Here is a 17,149-nt window from a genome sequence, read left to right as displayed (position 1 = left end):
AACAAAAAAACATCACATTCTCCTTTACTAAGTCATGGAAGGGCCTCTTCCTATTCCTTTTGAATCTGTCTTTTCCTTGGGTCGCCCTCTTGTGCCTGCTTTGCTTTTATTTCTCGCTCTCCGTCTTCTCTCGATCTCCCACTGAGTCGGGACCCTTTTTACACAAAGATCTCCCATCACCTCTTTACATTATTCAACCCTCATATTTTAGGGTGGAACCCCAGCTTTGTTTGAGATGTGCTCCGCATCCTTCATAGCCGGGCCGCTTCCTGCTGCTGTGTCAGTGCAGCCATAATGCAAAGTTGAAGAGTTCAGGACCTTCTTTATTGATGAAATGAGGCCCTTTGTTGTGTAGTGTGATTGAAAAAGGCAAACATGGTTAGCATGAATGGCAGAGCACCCCTGTCTTGCTGTGCTAATGCCATTATGGCCTCTCGGTATGCCGGGCTTGGAAAGACTGACATTTTCTCTATATACATTTGAAGGACAGAAAATTGCACTGAGGGAGATAGCTAGTATTAGTGCAGCAGTGACATGGATAATAATGCTGTTCAGTGGATCGGATGTACTGTATGTTTAACTGAAGCGTGGGCTCTTACGATTCAGATGAGAAGAATAATTCTTCTTCCTCACAAGAGAGAAGAAAGGACAAAATCACACATTCTTAGTCCCAGAATTAAAACCAACTACAATGGCAAATGGTTAAAAGGCCTCTATATGCCTGTGTACCAGTGCATTGTAATGTAAATACATTATTCATCATGTGTCAAATATAAACTCATATGACTAACTTTGAAATCAGATGACTCGTAATTTTTTTTCCCTTTTTAGATAAGGGATTGCTGCTACTTCTCTGACTGAGGAGATCTGCTTTTTAAAGTTTGTTGTGGAAATGCATGAAATTACTCTTTGAGTGACACTATCTCATCTACGATTTCCATAATGCAATTTCCAAGGGCAGTTGTCTTTGATCTAGAATCCCTATTCATATCCTGTCCTGTCTCGTCGAGCCCAGGTTGCTTCTCTTTTTATACTAAAGCCTGTCACAACAATGCTGACCCAGTACAACCTATTTAATGTTCCCATGGAGGATGAAAAAAAAAAAACTATTGCAGTGTAGGCTGAAGATTCATCAAATAATTTTTTTGTCACTTCCGCTCTGAAGAAATGTACAAAACAAGCCTGAGAGAATTCAACCACACTGGATTCAGGCACAGCGGTGCGTCGAGTTAAATACTAATATTAGAACGCTAACATGCGAACAGCGACATTGCTAACAAGCTGATGTTTGCTCGGTACATTCGCCTTCTTAGCATGACACTATAGTAACATTTACTCATGTTAGATCGGCAGGTATTTGATCATCAATAACTAATTCAGTTTTTGGTCTAAGGAGGTACATTATTACACTTTTCATTTTTAGGGTAACATTAATAATTTTTCCTGTAGTTGATAAAATATTACAGTCTGGAACAATGGTGGATGCACAGACCAACATTACCAATCTATAGAGCCACGACGCTAAACACGTGGAAATTATATTAACATAACTCTAATTGTGGTAAACTGGCCATGTTGTAGAATGAAGACATCAAGTCCGATATTCGTTTGGACCCCAGCCGGCCAAAACCCCAGCAGGGCTGGAAGGAGACCACCATCTACAGCCTTCAGAAAGGAGCTGGCCAACCTCCAGTCACCAAAGTCTCTACCCAGAGTGGAGAGGGCAGGCACCCCAAGCTTAGTCCAACCTACTCCAAGCAGGACCCAGGAAGGAGCAAGCTCCTCTCCAGCCATCTGGAACGGCTCCTCGCTGGCGCACCGGGCCCTCAGCAGGGCGCCCCGGGTGGCGAGGCCGTGTGGCCCAAAGGAAAGCTCCACTACCTCGGCTACATGCATCCAGCTCCGAGCGACCAAGCAGAGCCGCAGACTCAAGTTGCTTTTGGCCCCAAAATCCAAAGGCCTAATCTGGACAGACTGCTGTTTCAGGCCGGCGCAAACCACCCGTCAGCGAAAGAGCCTTTTAGTGCCATGGATGGTAAGAATGTCTCTTTGGTAGCTTGTATTTTACTTTTTCATCACATTTCCCGTTTTTGTAGTTGTTTGTTTGTATTTTTGGGGACATTTTATTACCTTTTTAAATGTGATTTGATTGTGGGTTCTTCCTCTTTTCTTTCTGTTCAGACCGATTCATCCAGAATGTGGTGAATCAGCTGGGGAGGCACAGAATCAACATGGGGACGTTGATGGGCACAGACCTGGACCAGCTGTCTGAGGTCATCACAGGAGCCCTGCAGGAGGTGCATGAGGAGCAGCCTGCGCTTGGGGCCCAGCCAGGACCAGGGGCACCAGACTCCAGGGGGGACACTGAGGCTAACAGGGAGCCACTGGCAGCAACGCATCTGACTCAGGACCAGGATCTCAAATCGGATAAAGGGCAGGATTCAAATCAAAAAAACATAGCGAGAATGAAGCAGCAAGGTTGGTATTACTGAGAATAAAAGTTGGCTGCGTTCAGAGTAGTGACATGTGTTTATTTGTGTCATAGATTTAAGAGTGTAAGGCACTGTAAATTTACAAGTGCTTTAATAAGGCTTTGTTTACATAATCCTCATACTATATGCTGCCAAATGTATTTTTAAGTCTTTCATTTGAGTCATAACTGTTTTCTTTCCTGAATACAAAAGAGGACTTCAATTTTCACATGTTGTGTTTGTTTCCAGGCCAGCAGAAAGACGGTGCAGACAAAGAGCCAGATGACAAGGTGAATTTAAAATGACTCTGCTCAACCAACAAATTGGTTTCTGTGGGAGCGAGACATGTCACTTTATTCACTTATGAATGCTACTTCAAATAGGGCTGATTTGAAAGTTTTGCAATTTATAACTTGAAAGCTGCAGAATTATAGAAAATTTCTTGTTTGTTGTCTAACCTCAGTGTCTTCTACGGTGGCCTTGAGGGTCAAAACGCAAAAACATTTTACTAAATGCATACATTAGTGAAATGTCTTTGCGGTTTGACCTTCATGGCCACTGTAGTTTTCACTGTAAAGATACGAAATGATATAGAGTTGCACAACATAGAGTAAATAAGCTACTGAATGCAGGCTTTAATAATTTGTAAGATAAAAGGATGTTATTAGACTTTTCGCCAGCACTTAGATTCAGAAACGGTGATGCATTCAACACAAATTCATACCTTTTTCCATGACTGAAATTTCTAATAGAAATGAACTTTTTTCTTTTCAATTAATTAATTTCCCTCAGAGCTTAGTTAATTCTCTTCTAAAAGGAAACTAGATGTAATATGTTGTTAAAATTAATGAGGAAATGTCTTAATCATTCTAAAAAAGAAATCCTCCATGATTCTGAACAGCATGCAGACTTCTTCTCCAAGCTGCTGGACTACCTCAACATGGAGCCCTTTGGCAATGCTCCAGAGGTCAACAGAGGGCAACCAGCTCCCTTCCGGAAAATGGTCGGACTGGAGAACGTCCAGAGCCGCACGACGCAGAACCAAGTGTCCGTACCCCACCGGTGGGAGGAGAAGACCCAGGCCGTGCCCGCAAAGGAAGGCTCCACCCTGCGGCTGACCGGCGGGGCAGCGGGGCTCGACGCACAGGTGGACTCAGAGATCGAGAGGTGGATGAAGGGGCCTCAGGACCCAGCGGGGAAGAAACAGCTGGAGGAGCCGCAGAAGAAGGACATGAGAGTCAAAACCCAGCTGGTCCATGTGGGAGTGAAGGAGTTTTCCAGCAGGGGGAAGGACAGACACTTCGGTTACATCATTACTGGATCAGAGTGAGTGTGATTCAAACATACGATATATTTATTGATGTTCAATGCTGATTTGTATGGAGACAAGTATGTAGCTTAAACTAATGCAATATACCACTGAATTTATAAGATTAACTAGTTTGAAAAGCACAAAACCCAGCAAGTAAATACAAACAAAACTTAAAATGGACTTAAAAAAAATATTTAATGTCTTAAAAACACAGCAGTGGTGTTTCTCTCAGCTTTCAGTTCAATTGTGTTCAGTTGCTCGATTTACATGTCGTGTGTTGTGATTATTGTTAATGCTGCTTTGAACCAAGAAGTGACACAATAACTTAAATGTGACGAGATCATGGAACGCGCTATAACGGAGATAAGTAGAGAGGTTTTAGTTTAGAAACCACGGCATTAGCTTCTGACAAGGGACGAGCCCAGGAAGAAAAGAAAACTGAGATAGTTTTCTAAACGTTGAGAGGAAGACACAAGTAAGACATAAGTTTTTGAACTGTAAATGATTTGACAGCTTGGTAGTCACTGATAAAGCACTTCTAGCAGATAGACCTACATCCTACATCTGAAAACGTTCTCTATGACATGATTCAGGTAAGTCCTTTATGCATAAAGTGAAGAAAACAAATCCCCATTCGATTGCTGTTTTAGTCTTTTGAAAAAGACACACTGTTCTCAGTTGGGGATGTAATTTTTAAACAAATTTTTATCAGAGATATAAAATGTGGAAAATGTATAAACGAGATAGTTTAATGTGTCAAATGGATTTTTAATAGCAAAAAGAAACTCTATTTAGTTGTAGTTTAACTAAATAATATTTAGAATCAATATTGTGTTTTTTCATAGAAAATTCAAACTAACATGTATAATATAAATATACAAGTAGATATTAAAAAAATGTCAGATCCTTATTTCATTTTCAATTATAACATTCATAATTAATATTCATTATTTTAGCCAACAAAGTCCAGACATACGGGAACTTCCAGCTGGTGCTCCACGTCTGTTTAATGATTGAATTGCAAACTGGAGATGGTAAACAAATATAATAAGAACTAGATGATTTAGAGCGCAGAGATAAATATGGTAAAAAAGGAAATTGAAGATTCTTTGTGAGAATAAATATGAAATCATTAAATTGCAGAAAAACACTGTATAAAACCTATATTGTGTATAAAATAAAAACTTAAAGTGATGTGCTCTGGCATCTGTCCTTCGTAACGTGGACTTGGATGCCTGTGAATGGCTTTATGTATACTGTTTACATCAGTACAGACACACACATTAGTCTGGACGTTAAGTCCACTGTATGTTGGTAACCTTGGTTACCTGAGTGGCTGTCAAAAACATAATTATAAAAGCAGCAACAACAACAACAAGAATAAAAGTCCATCTCTCAGTCTTAAGAAGTCGTTATTGACTGACTTGATAGCTGCTTCATATTGTAGTTTTTACACCAGCCACACTGTTGGACCCGTTTCAAGGCCGACTCCTTTTACTTACCTTAATACCGAACATATGTCTGCTTTGTTCACTTACTTAAAACCGCCTTTGAAAGATGCCGTTTTCCTGTCAAAACCACCCACATATTCACGTCTTTATGGGAAAGGATACTGTAGTTTAAAATCCTTAGTGTGTGCTGCACCTGATTACAATAGCAGGGATGATAAATCCCTCAGTGTGTGGGTATTACTGTGCTGCATTACAGCTTTAATGATGATACTTTGTCAGGAAGGGTAGCCAAGTTCTCTCCCTCTCCTTCTCTCTTAGCTCCCTCTCAGCTCAGGCTCAGTAAAGATAAGTTCCTATCGACTGTGTCTTCGCCTCTGGCCCTCGCTCAAATCCTTTTATGCCGTTATCAAGTCCAGTGTCAGCGGCTCGTCCTTCACCTGTTCAACACACGTCGTCTCATAAAGGTCTGATGGGCACGCTCTTTGTCACCTCATTGCCACACAAATAGGAATAGCAGATTAAGACGCAGAGTACAGGTGAGCATGTGCCAGAGGAAAAGAAGCGGGTCACCTTCTGAGTGGAACATCTTCACCTCCTCCTCTTCGTCTGTCCCCAGCCCACCTAGCACACACCTATAGCAGGCCTGTAGAGGTGTCTCCGCATTTGCTGCAGACCTCATGATTGCACAGTTGTTATCCCCAGCTCCTTCGCACCCTGCAGTGAGGCTACGCAAACCTGCTTATCTGACAGCTCCTGACATGGTGGTGGTGGTGGTGGTGGTAGTGGGGGGTTTGGGGAATAGGAAGAAGGTGGGGTAAGTATGTGCGGGGGGAGGGGGAGCTGGTGAGGGAGGGTGGGGTGGAAAGGTATGGGTAGAAGAGAAAGAGACGGAGAGAGAAACCCAAGGGGAAAAGTGCTAGCATCAACAACCAAGTCACTCCTGGAGCTCTCCAGTTGCTAGAATTACCGCAGAGGGATGCAAACGTGTCTGGAATCGCTTCGGTGAATCTTTAACTTTCAAAACCCCTCAAAAAGTGGAGGGAAAAAAAAAAAAAGAACCTCTCACTCTCTCAAAGGTGGAGTGAATCAGCCACTCATGCACAGTACACTGTTGTGTAACAGAAAATCTGCTGTAACGTGGTGTCAAATGTAGGCTAAACCAATTTCAGCATAATTCTGCCTTGAATATATATATTTTTTTAAAAAGGCTCTTTTTTTTTTAACTGAGCATCAACACAAAAAAAAAGACCACATATAAATGATATTGCACTCAATACCCTGCGCTGCATGAAATTGTTTCCCCAGTTTATTTTGCATTCCTCTGTTCACATTTTTGTTACCACTCCATAGCAATGTCTCATTATGATCCATGACTTTATTTTTTTTTGCTGTTGGTGCGTGTCACCTTGCAGTCACTCGGCACTCTCGGTGATTCCGGGTTAAGCCGTCAGCAATAAAGTAGCTTTCTGAGTGTGTTTGTGTGGATGCCCTCCCCATTTCCTCCGTTCGACTCGCCGGCCAGCAGATTGCCTTTGTTTGGTCTATTTCCTTGGCGATTTACTCTCTGAGTGAGAGAGCAGCCGTGGACTGAGCTGAGATGAGGCATGGCTTTATCAGACCGCCATTACACTTCACCTCCATTCCATTTGCACCTTATTATTCTCATCTCGCCGCGAGGGCGTGCGTGCGTGCGTTTTTGTGTACTCTGCGTTGTCATGTTTTACTTTGAGCGTACATGCGCACCGGGCGGAGAAAGTGAATGCGGGTGAAGAAAGATGAAGAAGAAGAAGAAATATGAGAGAGAGAGAGAGAGAGAGAGAGGAGCGTCCATATGATACAGCCATTACACCTCATGCAGGTTCCATTTGCACCTTATTGTTTGTCTCATTGCTGGAAAAAAGCAGGTGATTTACCAAGCCTGAAGAGGCAGCTGATCCCTTTTCCCTTGGCACGGTGCTTTGTGTGTTTGTTTGTGTTTGTGCTTGTCTGTGTACGGATGTGCAAATGTGTGCAGTACATCCATTCAGACAACCTTAGCTTTTGCTTGTGTGCAATGACCCATTTGTGGGTATGAATTGTGGCAGTATCTCCCTAAACAAAAAAAAAAGAAAAAGTATTTTAACGGCTGAGTGACTGCGTGTATGTTGCATGGGTATGAACCTCCAAACGTGACGCCGAGCTGTGTGTTTGTTTCTCACCCCCCAGCTCCCTCACCACGGAGCAGGGCTTGGACCTGATGGAGCGGCTGACCCAGAGACTAAGCCTCCACGCCGCCGACCTCACGCAGCTCTCGTATGTACAGACACCAACATCCCACACCGTCACAAATACTGATTTACCTTGCAGTTTACAAACTATACATGGAAGAAGGGATAATTGGCCACATTTAAAGCATTTGAAACGGTTGGGTTGTGTGCCTTTGAGCCATAAGGGAAAAAAAATAGTGAACGTTGTCCACTGGCTGCAAGGATTGCTTGTGTGGAAATGCTGTGCCACACTGAGACTGTAGGCGTTTGTTGTTTTTCTGACCTTTTGGAGTGTTTGACTTCTTGCAGCGAGAGAAATCAGGCCTAATTACCTCCAGACACATACTGATGTCTCCATTGTATTCAAAACACTGCCTCGCCACTGTTGTCACTGTACGCCTTGTCAAAAAGCGAGCAGTCAAGCCATCAAACGATTTTTAGTTGGAGGCAGAGCGAGAGAAAGGGAAGCAGCAGTGGCTAGAGAGCTGGAAATAGAGAAAGTCGTCCAGCAGGAAGCGGTAATATATTAATGAGCGGGCAAACTGTCCTTGAACCCAGGCTGTTTTGCGCTTGTACCGTGGTTCTGCTGTACGTTCGGTGTCAGACCATGTAGGAGGCAGAGGATATGTGTTCGCCTAAGATCTGACAAGCCTTTCAAGACACTCCTGCAGGAGGAGTGAAGTCTGGGTGGTTCAGTTACACCCGCAGCATATGAACACCAAAGCCGGTGCACTGCAGAGTGCGGCTACACTGCAACTGTAGCTACAGAGTATTCTGGCTGCGCTGACGGTTGCTGAGAGCGAAGACTGTCACCGTGTTCTGCTGTATCTGCTGCTCAGCACGGAAAACACACACGGTGACCTCAAAATAAATGCAGCCAAGGAGACTCTCTGATCTCCATCTTTTAAATCCAACCTCCACATTTAGTTTTGACGGGCCAGAACACTACGATGTGTCATCGTGCCGGCACTGGTTTCGTTAATCTTGTTACTACACCTGTCATTTCATATCAGTCTGAATCAACTCCTGACACACGTGATTAGTAAAGTCATTATCTGGATGCTGATGAAAAGCCAATGGTGTTATTGCACTTACTATCATTCATGTGGTGAAAGACCATTTTTCTTAGGTGAAAATTGTATCACACAAATCACATCACTACATAGAGTATTGTTGGAAAATTATTTCTAGCAATTATTTGTAAAGAAAAGAACTTAGTGATGACTGAAAATTGTTCTTACAGTGGCAACATCAATTTTTTTATTTTTTATATTTTTTTATTGTTCTACAAGATTGAGTTAATTATTCTGAGCAAATGTTATCATGAACTACCAAAACTGGTGATTGTGGTTCTTGGTTTACTTAACAGAATTTGCATCAAATTTAGTCCTCTTTCTATGAGTCATAGCTCAGTCACATTTAAAGATGCACACATTATACGCAAATATTTAGATTCAATGTGACTAAACTGTCTCCAATATCCATTGCAAATAAACATCTATAAATGATAAGAAAAAGCGCTCGCTTGAGAATTATCAAAATTAACATTTTTCAAGTGTGAAGTGTAAAGCTGTTGTATTTGTCTGTACATCTGTGGGCACTTTGCAAAGAGGAACTACTAATGGCTAATTCAGTATATTTTTATTATAAGGCAGATATTATAAAAATGTTATGTTGTATAGTACAATATTTCTATAAGTGTACTTGGCTGCATACCATTGATTGTGGTACATTTAAGGTTGTTAAGCTAGTGTGAAAGCCACAGAGAGATGCCTTAAATGAATCTTTCCAAAAGAGTCCACGCTGTCTTACACTTCAGACATTGTTCCGTACAGAGGACAAATACCGAAAAATACCGAAAATTACCTCCTCCTCCGGCTTGTTTAGTTCTGTTCTTTTTTTTCCTTTTTCAAAGTAATGAAAGCACATTCATGCAGATATAGTCGAGGCGAAGGACATGATGTAAGCTCATTGTGCCTCTTGCTGTGTGGCCTCGACAGGTGAGTGTTTGAAAGCCTCCGTCTGAATATTAGTCGGCTGGAGTGTAGAGCTGGGTCAGAGCACAACGCCTTGCTTCAGGTGCTTCTCTTTCCCGCTCGCTCTGATGAGCCCTGATGGGAAGAGAGGAGAAGAGATACTCAAATATGAAACAGGCAGGCAGAGAAGACTTTCAGACAGAGTACAAGAAGACAGACAAGGTTGAGGGCTGTTTTCTTTGTGTGTGTGTGTGTGTGTGTGTGTGTGTGTGTGTGTGTGTGTGTGTGTGTGTGTGTGTGTGTGTGTGTGTGTGTGTGTGTGTGTGTGTGTGTGTGTGTGTGTGTGTGTGTGTGTGTGTTGTTAAGATTTTTAGACGCTGATCACAATTATGTTTGAGCATGCTCCGACAGTAATCAGCACAAAATATTCCCTATTCAAAAGAGATTTGGAAAACTAGTTCTGGATGATGATAGGCGGGAGATAATATGAGCCTTTTTCAGATGACGTAAGTGTTTTACTTGTCAGGAACACTAGGGGGAGTGGGACACACACTCACAAGTTCATCCTCACACACAGTCTGTGCAGGAACATACGAGCGCGCGCGCGCACACACACACACACACACACACACACACACACACACACACACACACACACACACACACACCCTGCCAGTATCCCGCCAACCAGCCTGCACATACACACTCATCATGTCCCACCAGCAGAGCTAATATGAAGTCCAAGCTCACACATCCGATAACACAGGAGACAGTGTGAAGTCCTCCAGATAACTTATCTATCTTAACTCCATCTCCCAATTGTGGCAGTGTCTCCCCCCTCCTCCGCCCTCCTCCTCCCCTCCCCCTCCCCCACTATATTTAAATAGGGTGTGTGTGTGGCTGTGGGAAGGAAAAAAAAAAAAAAAAAATCCTGTCACTTCAATTTCAGATGCATTGAGATCTCGGAAAGAACACCTTCGGTCAGGGAGAATGGAAGCAGTGGTAAAGATTGTGGAAACATTGACATTTACGAGAGCAAACAGAACCCAGGTGAATGCGTTGGAGAAGGACACATTTCTATCAGAGCGGCGCGCGCGCGCGCGTGTGTGTGTGTGTGTGTGTGTGTGTGTGTGTGTGTGTGTGTGTGTGTGTGTGTGTGTGTGTGTGTGTGTGTGTGTGTGCGTGCGTGTGAGTGCGTGTGAGTGTGTGTGTGTGATCATGTTCACAAATGCATCGGTGCATGGCCGGGTCCGTCTGTCTGGCAGTATTGGCTCATATATTGCTCCTGGCCGAGTGCTGCTGCGTCTGTGGCGGGCTGACTGATGGTGAGTGGGTCTTGGTCACAGCGCTCCGGCAGTCGGATGAATCTCCCTCTCCGTCCTACAGTCTGGCAGGAAGTACACCAAAAATGGATGTGCACTTTCCGGGACATAACAGTTCAGATGACGTACTGAAACGTTTTGCTGGTTTGAAGCTGGTGGAAAAATGGGACAAGAATACATCTCGGCTCACCATGTTTTCATAGTTATTTATTGTTAGCTGTTCTTAACCCATCCATCCAATAGGTTTGTCACTATATTCATCACATACAACATCTGGGAGGCTTCTGTTCATCTGTGAAACGGTTTTAGCCCCTTAATGGCAAATCATGGAGATGTAACATTTGACAGTTTTGCTGCAGGCTAAGATTTTCAAATGCATTTTGTTGGATTTTTAGCAGACCCTTTTAAACTCGCTTCTGTACCGAGTCTGGATTTATTGAAATGTGTTAAGATTTTTTTTTTCCACATCGGTCTGTATCAATAGGACCAGTTTGAAATACTCTTAATTCACTGTTTTGCAGAATAAAATACCGCTGGCTTAGATTAGCATAAAACCTGCAGGCAGTGAGAAACGGCATGTAAACAGCAATGTAACAAAATCAGCCTCCCCACACCTCCTCAAGGTCACTAATTAACACGTGGTTTTATCGGGGTTACTATATATGCCAGACTGTTTCATGGCTGCTGGGAAGAGTCTCCAGTGGTTGTCTGGCACGGCCAGCTGTCTCTATGCTAAGCTAAGCAAACCGTCTCCCGGTTCTAGCGTCGTATCTAATGTACTGACACGGTATTGATTTTCCATTTCGGGCCATATAGGAAGGGAGATTTTCAGTTTCTGTTTTTTCAAAAATTTTGAAGTATTCCTTTTAAAGCGCATCGCTCTGTTTAAGCAGGAAAATGACTCGTATACAAAAAAATACAGATTTGATGTTCAGAGAGATGGAGATTCAGAAGTCTTCGAGTACATTTCTTTTCTTTACAAAATGCCTAAAAGTCGGTGGTTGACTGGATTAAATGGGAAAATATAAAATGTCCAAACTAGCTGCATAGTTGCGATTTATATTTTCAGAAAACAAAATTAGATGTCATTAAGTTAAATTACTTCATTTTTAGTCCCAAAAGTCCTGTTTTATTAAAAAAAAAAAAGAAAAAGTAACTGATATATTACAGAAAATTACAAACAAAACAAATTTGATTATTTTCAAGAATTTTTGACAAATGTGTGCCAGTATTAAAGTATAAAATAATACAGAATAAAGCAGAGCGCTACACTCGAAGAGAAAAAAATATTTATTCTACAAATTGTTGAAACGAGCTGATCTGTATCAGAGTCAGGTTGAAATTTTCCCACCTCAATGGCAGATTTTTCACTTGTTTCCAGAAAATGAGCCATTTGGGACTGAATGAAATCCGAATCGAATACTAAGTATGAGTATTGCTCAGGCTTTTAAAATTCTCACTGACTTTGGCTAGTTATGCTTCTGACTTGTGATTTAATAATTTGTTAACTCGTGGCGTGTGTTCATCATCTGTATCTCAGTCATTACCGGTTTGATTTTGATTTTTTTTTTATAAACCCTGAGGAAAAAGACTTCACCGCTGCATATTAGTTTTTCCATATTTGTTCCAAGGTGGGGTCTTTATCATTTCTTGGTGATGACGTGCTTTTGTGTTGCCTCGCCTCCCCTCTTTTGAAAGAGCCACCGCCGGGTCAATGAATTCACTGTTTAGTTGTTCTTTTAGCTGTTAAAAATTTCTTCTTATAAAACGTGTTTTCATTTGGGATGGTAAGAAGTTACACTATGCGTTGGATGTTTTTCTTTACACATTGCAGTACAGTTTCTTTTTATTCCCTGACCATTGCTGGGAGGTCTTGCTGAGTCTGCTGGGGTTGTTGGATTTTTATTTCATGGCCAACCTCAGGGACCTTCAGCATTTATTCTGCTCCGGGGGGAGAAGTCTGTAGCTGACTCCTGACCGGTCAGAGGAGAATGGGTGCAGGGAGTACAGGCAGGTTACTGTAAGTGAAAAGAAAACAAGGTGCTCAGCTGACAACTGTGCTTTGCTCTTTGGCCAAATTCAAACTGAAAAGGAAAGCAGAAATCATGATCGTTCACATCTTTTTCAAAAAAGGCTATTTGATATTTTACAGTTTCTCTTCTTATCGTTGCCCCTCATTTGTGCTCTATCAGGGACTGCATTGAACATAGAGTTAAAGATAGTTCCTGTGCCTTAATGCAGTTGAGATACACTTTTTTTCTTGTGTCATGTAAGAGGAGGGGATCAATATCACACACATATCTGTGCAGTAAATAATACGACAGCCAGCAGCAGGTTTTCTTAGCTTAGAATAAAGACTATAAACTGGAAAAAAAGAGCTTGTTGGGCTCACAAATTAACAGGTTATATATATTTTGTCATCATGAGAATTTGCGTATTTACGAGGGGCATCTCTCTTGGACCATTTTGGACTATATTACAACAGGTTAATTAGTGAGCTTCAGAGTTTACCTTCACACAGAGGCATGCTAAGCTAACCTGCAGCTGGCTGTACTTCCAACCCAGTATAACGGCAAAGCGTGTAATACAAGCGCCCGTCCACTAGAGGCAAAAGTATCAGGGTCACGTCTTCGCCTCGTGAGATGAATTAGAGGTCCACGTGGTTGTTGTTAAGAAAAACAAACCTTGGTTAGGGAAACAAACCTACACTAACCCCGTGCTACCTGCTTAAATCGACTTCAGTGGTCTTTGTACTTTGTCTCATTACCTCCGTCGAGTGACATTTGTCACATGACCTCCATCACGTGACCTGCCTCTGTTTACGTTCGTGCTCTTTTCCTTTGTTTGAAGACAGGCTTTTCGCTTTAGTGGACAGGCGTGTGTATTACACGTTTAGCCGTGATACTGGTCTGGTACTTGCTTTTTAACAAACAGATAGTGGAGTACAATAGTACAGTGGTATCAATCTTCTTATCTAACCTTTGCAAAGAAAGTGAATATGTATATTTTGCTGTTTATCTGCAGTGACCTGGGTCCTGCACTGACGTTCAGAGTCGGCCCAAACCCGAAGAATGTCACCACTGCAGATCTGGTTCAAGTCGCAGGTAAGAGCAGTCTGTATTTTCTCTTGTATCACCTTCACACAGTGATCCTGTTGACAGCCTTCATCTCATTTTTGCGAGCCAGACCACTCTGTGACCGTCTGGGCGTCAGTAAATGAGAACACAGATTAGTCTCTCCAGATACAGTAGATAGGCTGGTGTTCATCTTGTTCAGACAAACCCCTGTCCCTAAGAAGATTATCAACACTCTGCGATGACAGATGATCATCAGTTACAGGGATGATGAGCCCAGCGTGCACCCCTACTGTTTCTACACACACACACACACACACACACACACACACACACACACACACACACACACACACACACACACACACACACACACACACACACACACACACACACACACACACACACACACACACACACACACACACACTCTCATTTACAGTACACTGGACGGTTTATTTGGGCTCTTATTACATCCAACAGGCTGACAGGTTAAAATAGATTCGTACCGGGCAGTCAGTCCGAGTGTATACTTCTGTGTGCCTGCATGTATGAACCTGTTTGATGTAGAGTGATGGAGAGCTGTCGCCCACAGAAAGGAGGTTGTCAGTGTGCACTGCCTCCGCTCCCGTGTTCATTGTCTGCACGCCGATCAGCCTCGTGTGCGTGTGCGTGTGTGTGTGCCCTTGCTTTGGTCTGAAATGACTTTGAGAAACACAGCAATACTCCCAACAGTCAATATCATCCAATATCACCCCAGTGGAATCAACATGGTGGTGTTGTTATTGGCAGAAATGTGTTGCTGCTCCAGTTTCTCTGCTCGGCGACATTTTTTTTGGCACTAACTCGTTTCCTATTAGGGAAATGCAGGACGACGGCTCATGATACAGATTTGCAAGAAGAAAGGTTGGCCGGGGGTTGAGCTTTGGATTGGCAAGTTTGAGGTTGTGCGTGTGTGTGTGCCGTTTTCGGTGGATTACAGTTTGTGTCATTCCACTTCTGCAACGTTTGTTTAACAAAATGATCAAATGAACAAATACTGCGTGCTCTGTATGCATGAGGTATAATCATCATACTGTATCGAAACATGTCGTAATTCTTTTCCGTCTTTTTTTTCTTAATACGCTTTCGTCTCCGCTTTCTTTTCTTTTTTTTTTCCTCCTCACTTGTGTGACTGACTTTGATGAGGTGGCGTGTGGCGAGAGCTAATGACGGGCGTGAGCGGGACTGAAATGTCAGACCAAATGTTAAGTCAACATGATCATGAGCCTGACCCATGTTGATGAATTATGAATACGGCCCACCTGAATAGCAATTTGTAAAAGCGAACAGAAGGAGCTTATCAAACTACTTGTGGGTTGAATACATTGTTCTTTTCTTTTACATGGCTGTGAGCGGCAGCTCTGAAATGCATGAAAAAATATAAAAAATGGCACTTGGAGACAGTCGAGTGGTTGGATTTTCTGTCTGTGGAGCTTCACGCGTTTCCACGCTGACCTTAAATCAAATCCTGCCACAGCTTTATCCCCTGTGCCCCTCCTACCTGATTGCCCTCCTCTATTTCCACCACAGCGTGAAGTGGAGCAGACTTCCCACTCTCCTCCCGATATTAAAAACGATCTCAAGTCAATGTAGAGACTGTCCTTGTTCTAGCCGTTTTCCCAGCTCCAAATAAGCATGCATGACATTGAATTCAATGCGATATGGCAAAGGCGTGGTGATTTCAAAGTGGTTACCAGGTTGTGGAGCAACAGCGCAGTTAAAGTGCAGTCTGAAAATCAAACTGACACCCACATGCAGTGGCCACCTGGGTAATCCTGGCTGACCTTTGCCTTATGTGTGACTGTGCATAAACGACGTGGCCTCCTAATGAACTCATCAAAACCCCTGCTGTATTCTGTACTCAAGCTGCTGCTGGGAGCCCACACGTCGAGCTTTATCGCAGTCATGAAACGAGCAAAGCAAAAGCTGGAGAATGAGGCAGAAAATTCAGCCAACACATTCTTCTTTTATAGCTGATTAATAACCATTAAAACGGCTATAATAAGCCATTTATCATCAGTACAAGAGTGTACAACCGTGCTCTAAATGTTTTCCAATTCTGCTTTCATAAATTTGTATTTGTTAGAGGCTGCAACTAATGATTACAGGGGAGACTTTCAAATGTCTTGTTTTTTCCAACCAGCATACCAAAACCAGAAGATTTTCAGTGTCCAATCAAAGAAAACAAAAAAAGAAGCTAGTCTTTACTTTAAGAAGCTGAAACTCATGAATGTTCAGGGTTTTTGACGACTTAAGTTCTCAAAATGGTTGTTTATTGATATTTCCTTGTTGACAAAAGGTTTCAGCATGATTACCGTGTTTTCATTATCGCTCAAGCTGTTGATTACATTTTTGTGACTGATCAATCATTTATCAAAAGATGCCTGTTGCAAGTCTCACATATTATATATATATTTGTCTCACCAAAAGCCCAATCCTGAAATACATTAATAGTCATTTTACAGTCATGTAAAACGGCAAAAGAAACATTTGAGAATCTCGAATTAAAATGACATAATTGGTTAATTCATTATCACAGTTGTAGCCATTTAATTTTCCTCTTGATTAACAACCAATTGTGTCAATCCTACTTAAGATATTGTCTTTTTGCTGTTAGGGCTGCAACTAAGACTGTATTATCATTATTGATTAATCAGACTAGTCCATTAAAACAATTCCTCACACATGTTTATGATGACCATTTTTGAATGTCTTATTTTGTTTTATCAGCAGATATCCATTTGACATCCAGTTAAAGTAGCAGAAAGAAGCAAATACTCTCATTTGAGGAGGCAGAAGTAATAAACATTCAGAATGTTTGCTTGTAAGGAGGACTTGATTGTTGTCAATTCATTTTCCTGTTGATCTGATCCGATTGACCGTTTCAATGCTAGTTACTCTGAGTATTGTATATTTGCTGTTAGAGCTGCAACTAGTGATCATTTTCATTGTAAATTTAATCTTGCTGCTATTTTGTAGGCCAATAACTTCACCCTTTTGTCTCTAAAATGTCAGTTACTAAGAGTTAGAGGTTTGTTATGTATTAAACCTCTAGTGGTGTTACCTTGACTGTACTCTGCAGTGTCTGAAGGAGGTTAATATTGCTCTGCTACATTCTGCTGTCCATCTATCTGCCCATCAGTTCTATTTGATGTGTTCAATGCTCCATTGAAAAGAATAGACAAAGAGACTCGGTTGAAAGGCATGGACAGTATAGAGGAGATTTGATAACTCATTGAAAAGCATCTTTTAGGC

General features: G+C 42.1%; 1 protein-coding gene across 1 annotated transcript in view; it reads left to right on the top strand.

The window, feature by feature from the left end:
• The window catches only part of ptprn2 (protein tyrosine phosphatase receptor type N2), a 124,418-nt gene that overhangs the window by 30,595 nt on the left and 76,674 nt on the right, over positions 1-17,149 (top strand). Inside the window, exons 5-10 of the mRNA XM_069696283.1 lie at positions 1,582-2,035; positions 2,182-2,478; positions 2,721-2,761; positions 3,373-3,797; positions 7,440-7,526; positions 13,803-13,882. Of these exons, the coding sequence (XP_069552384.1) occupies positions 1,582-2,035; positions 2,182-2,478; positions 2,721-2,761; positions 3,373-3,797; positions 7,440-7,526; positions 13,803-13,882 (1,384 nt within the window). The remainder of the gene's footprint in view (positions 1-1,581; positions 2,036-2,181; positions 2,479-2,720; positions 2,762-3,372; positions 3,798-7,439; positions 7,527-13,802; positions 13,883-17,149) is intronic.

Source organism: Brachyistius frenatus, unplaced genomic scaffold (genome assembly GCF_029030835.1).
Source record: "Brachyistius frenatus isolate BFR_SWC_R1_liver_20210118 unplaced genomic scaffold, ASM2903083v1 Contig_21, whole genome shotgun sequence".
In the NCBI taxonomy this organism is placed as follows: domain Eukaryota; kingdom Metazoa; phylum Chordata; class Actinopteri; family Embiotocidae; genus Brachyistius; species Brachyistius frenatus.
The sequence above is the reverse complement of the archived record's forward strand: the minus strand, read 5'-3'. Positions and strand labels throughout refer to the sequence as shown.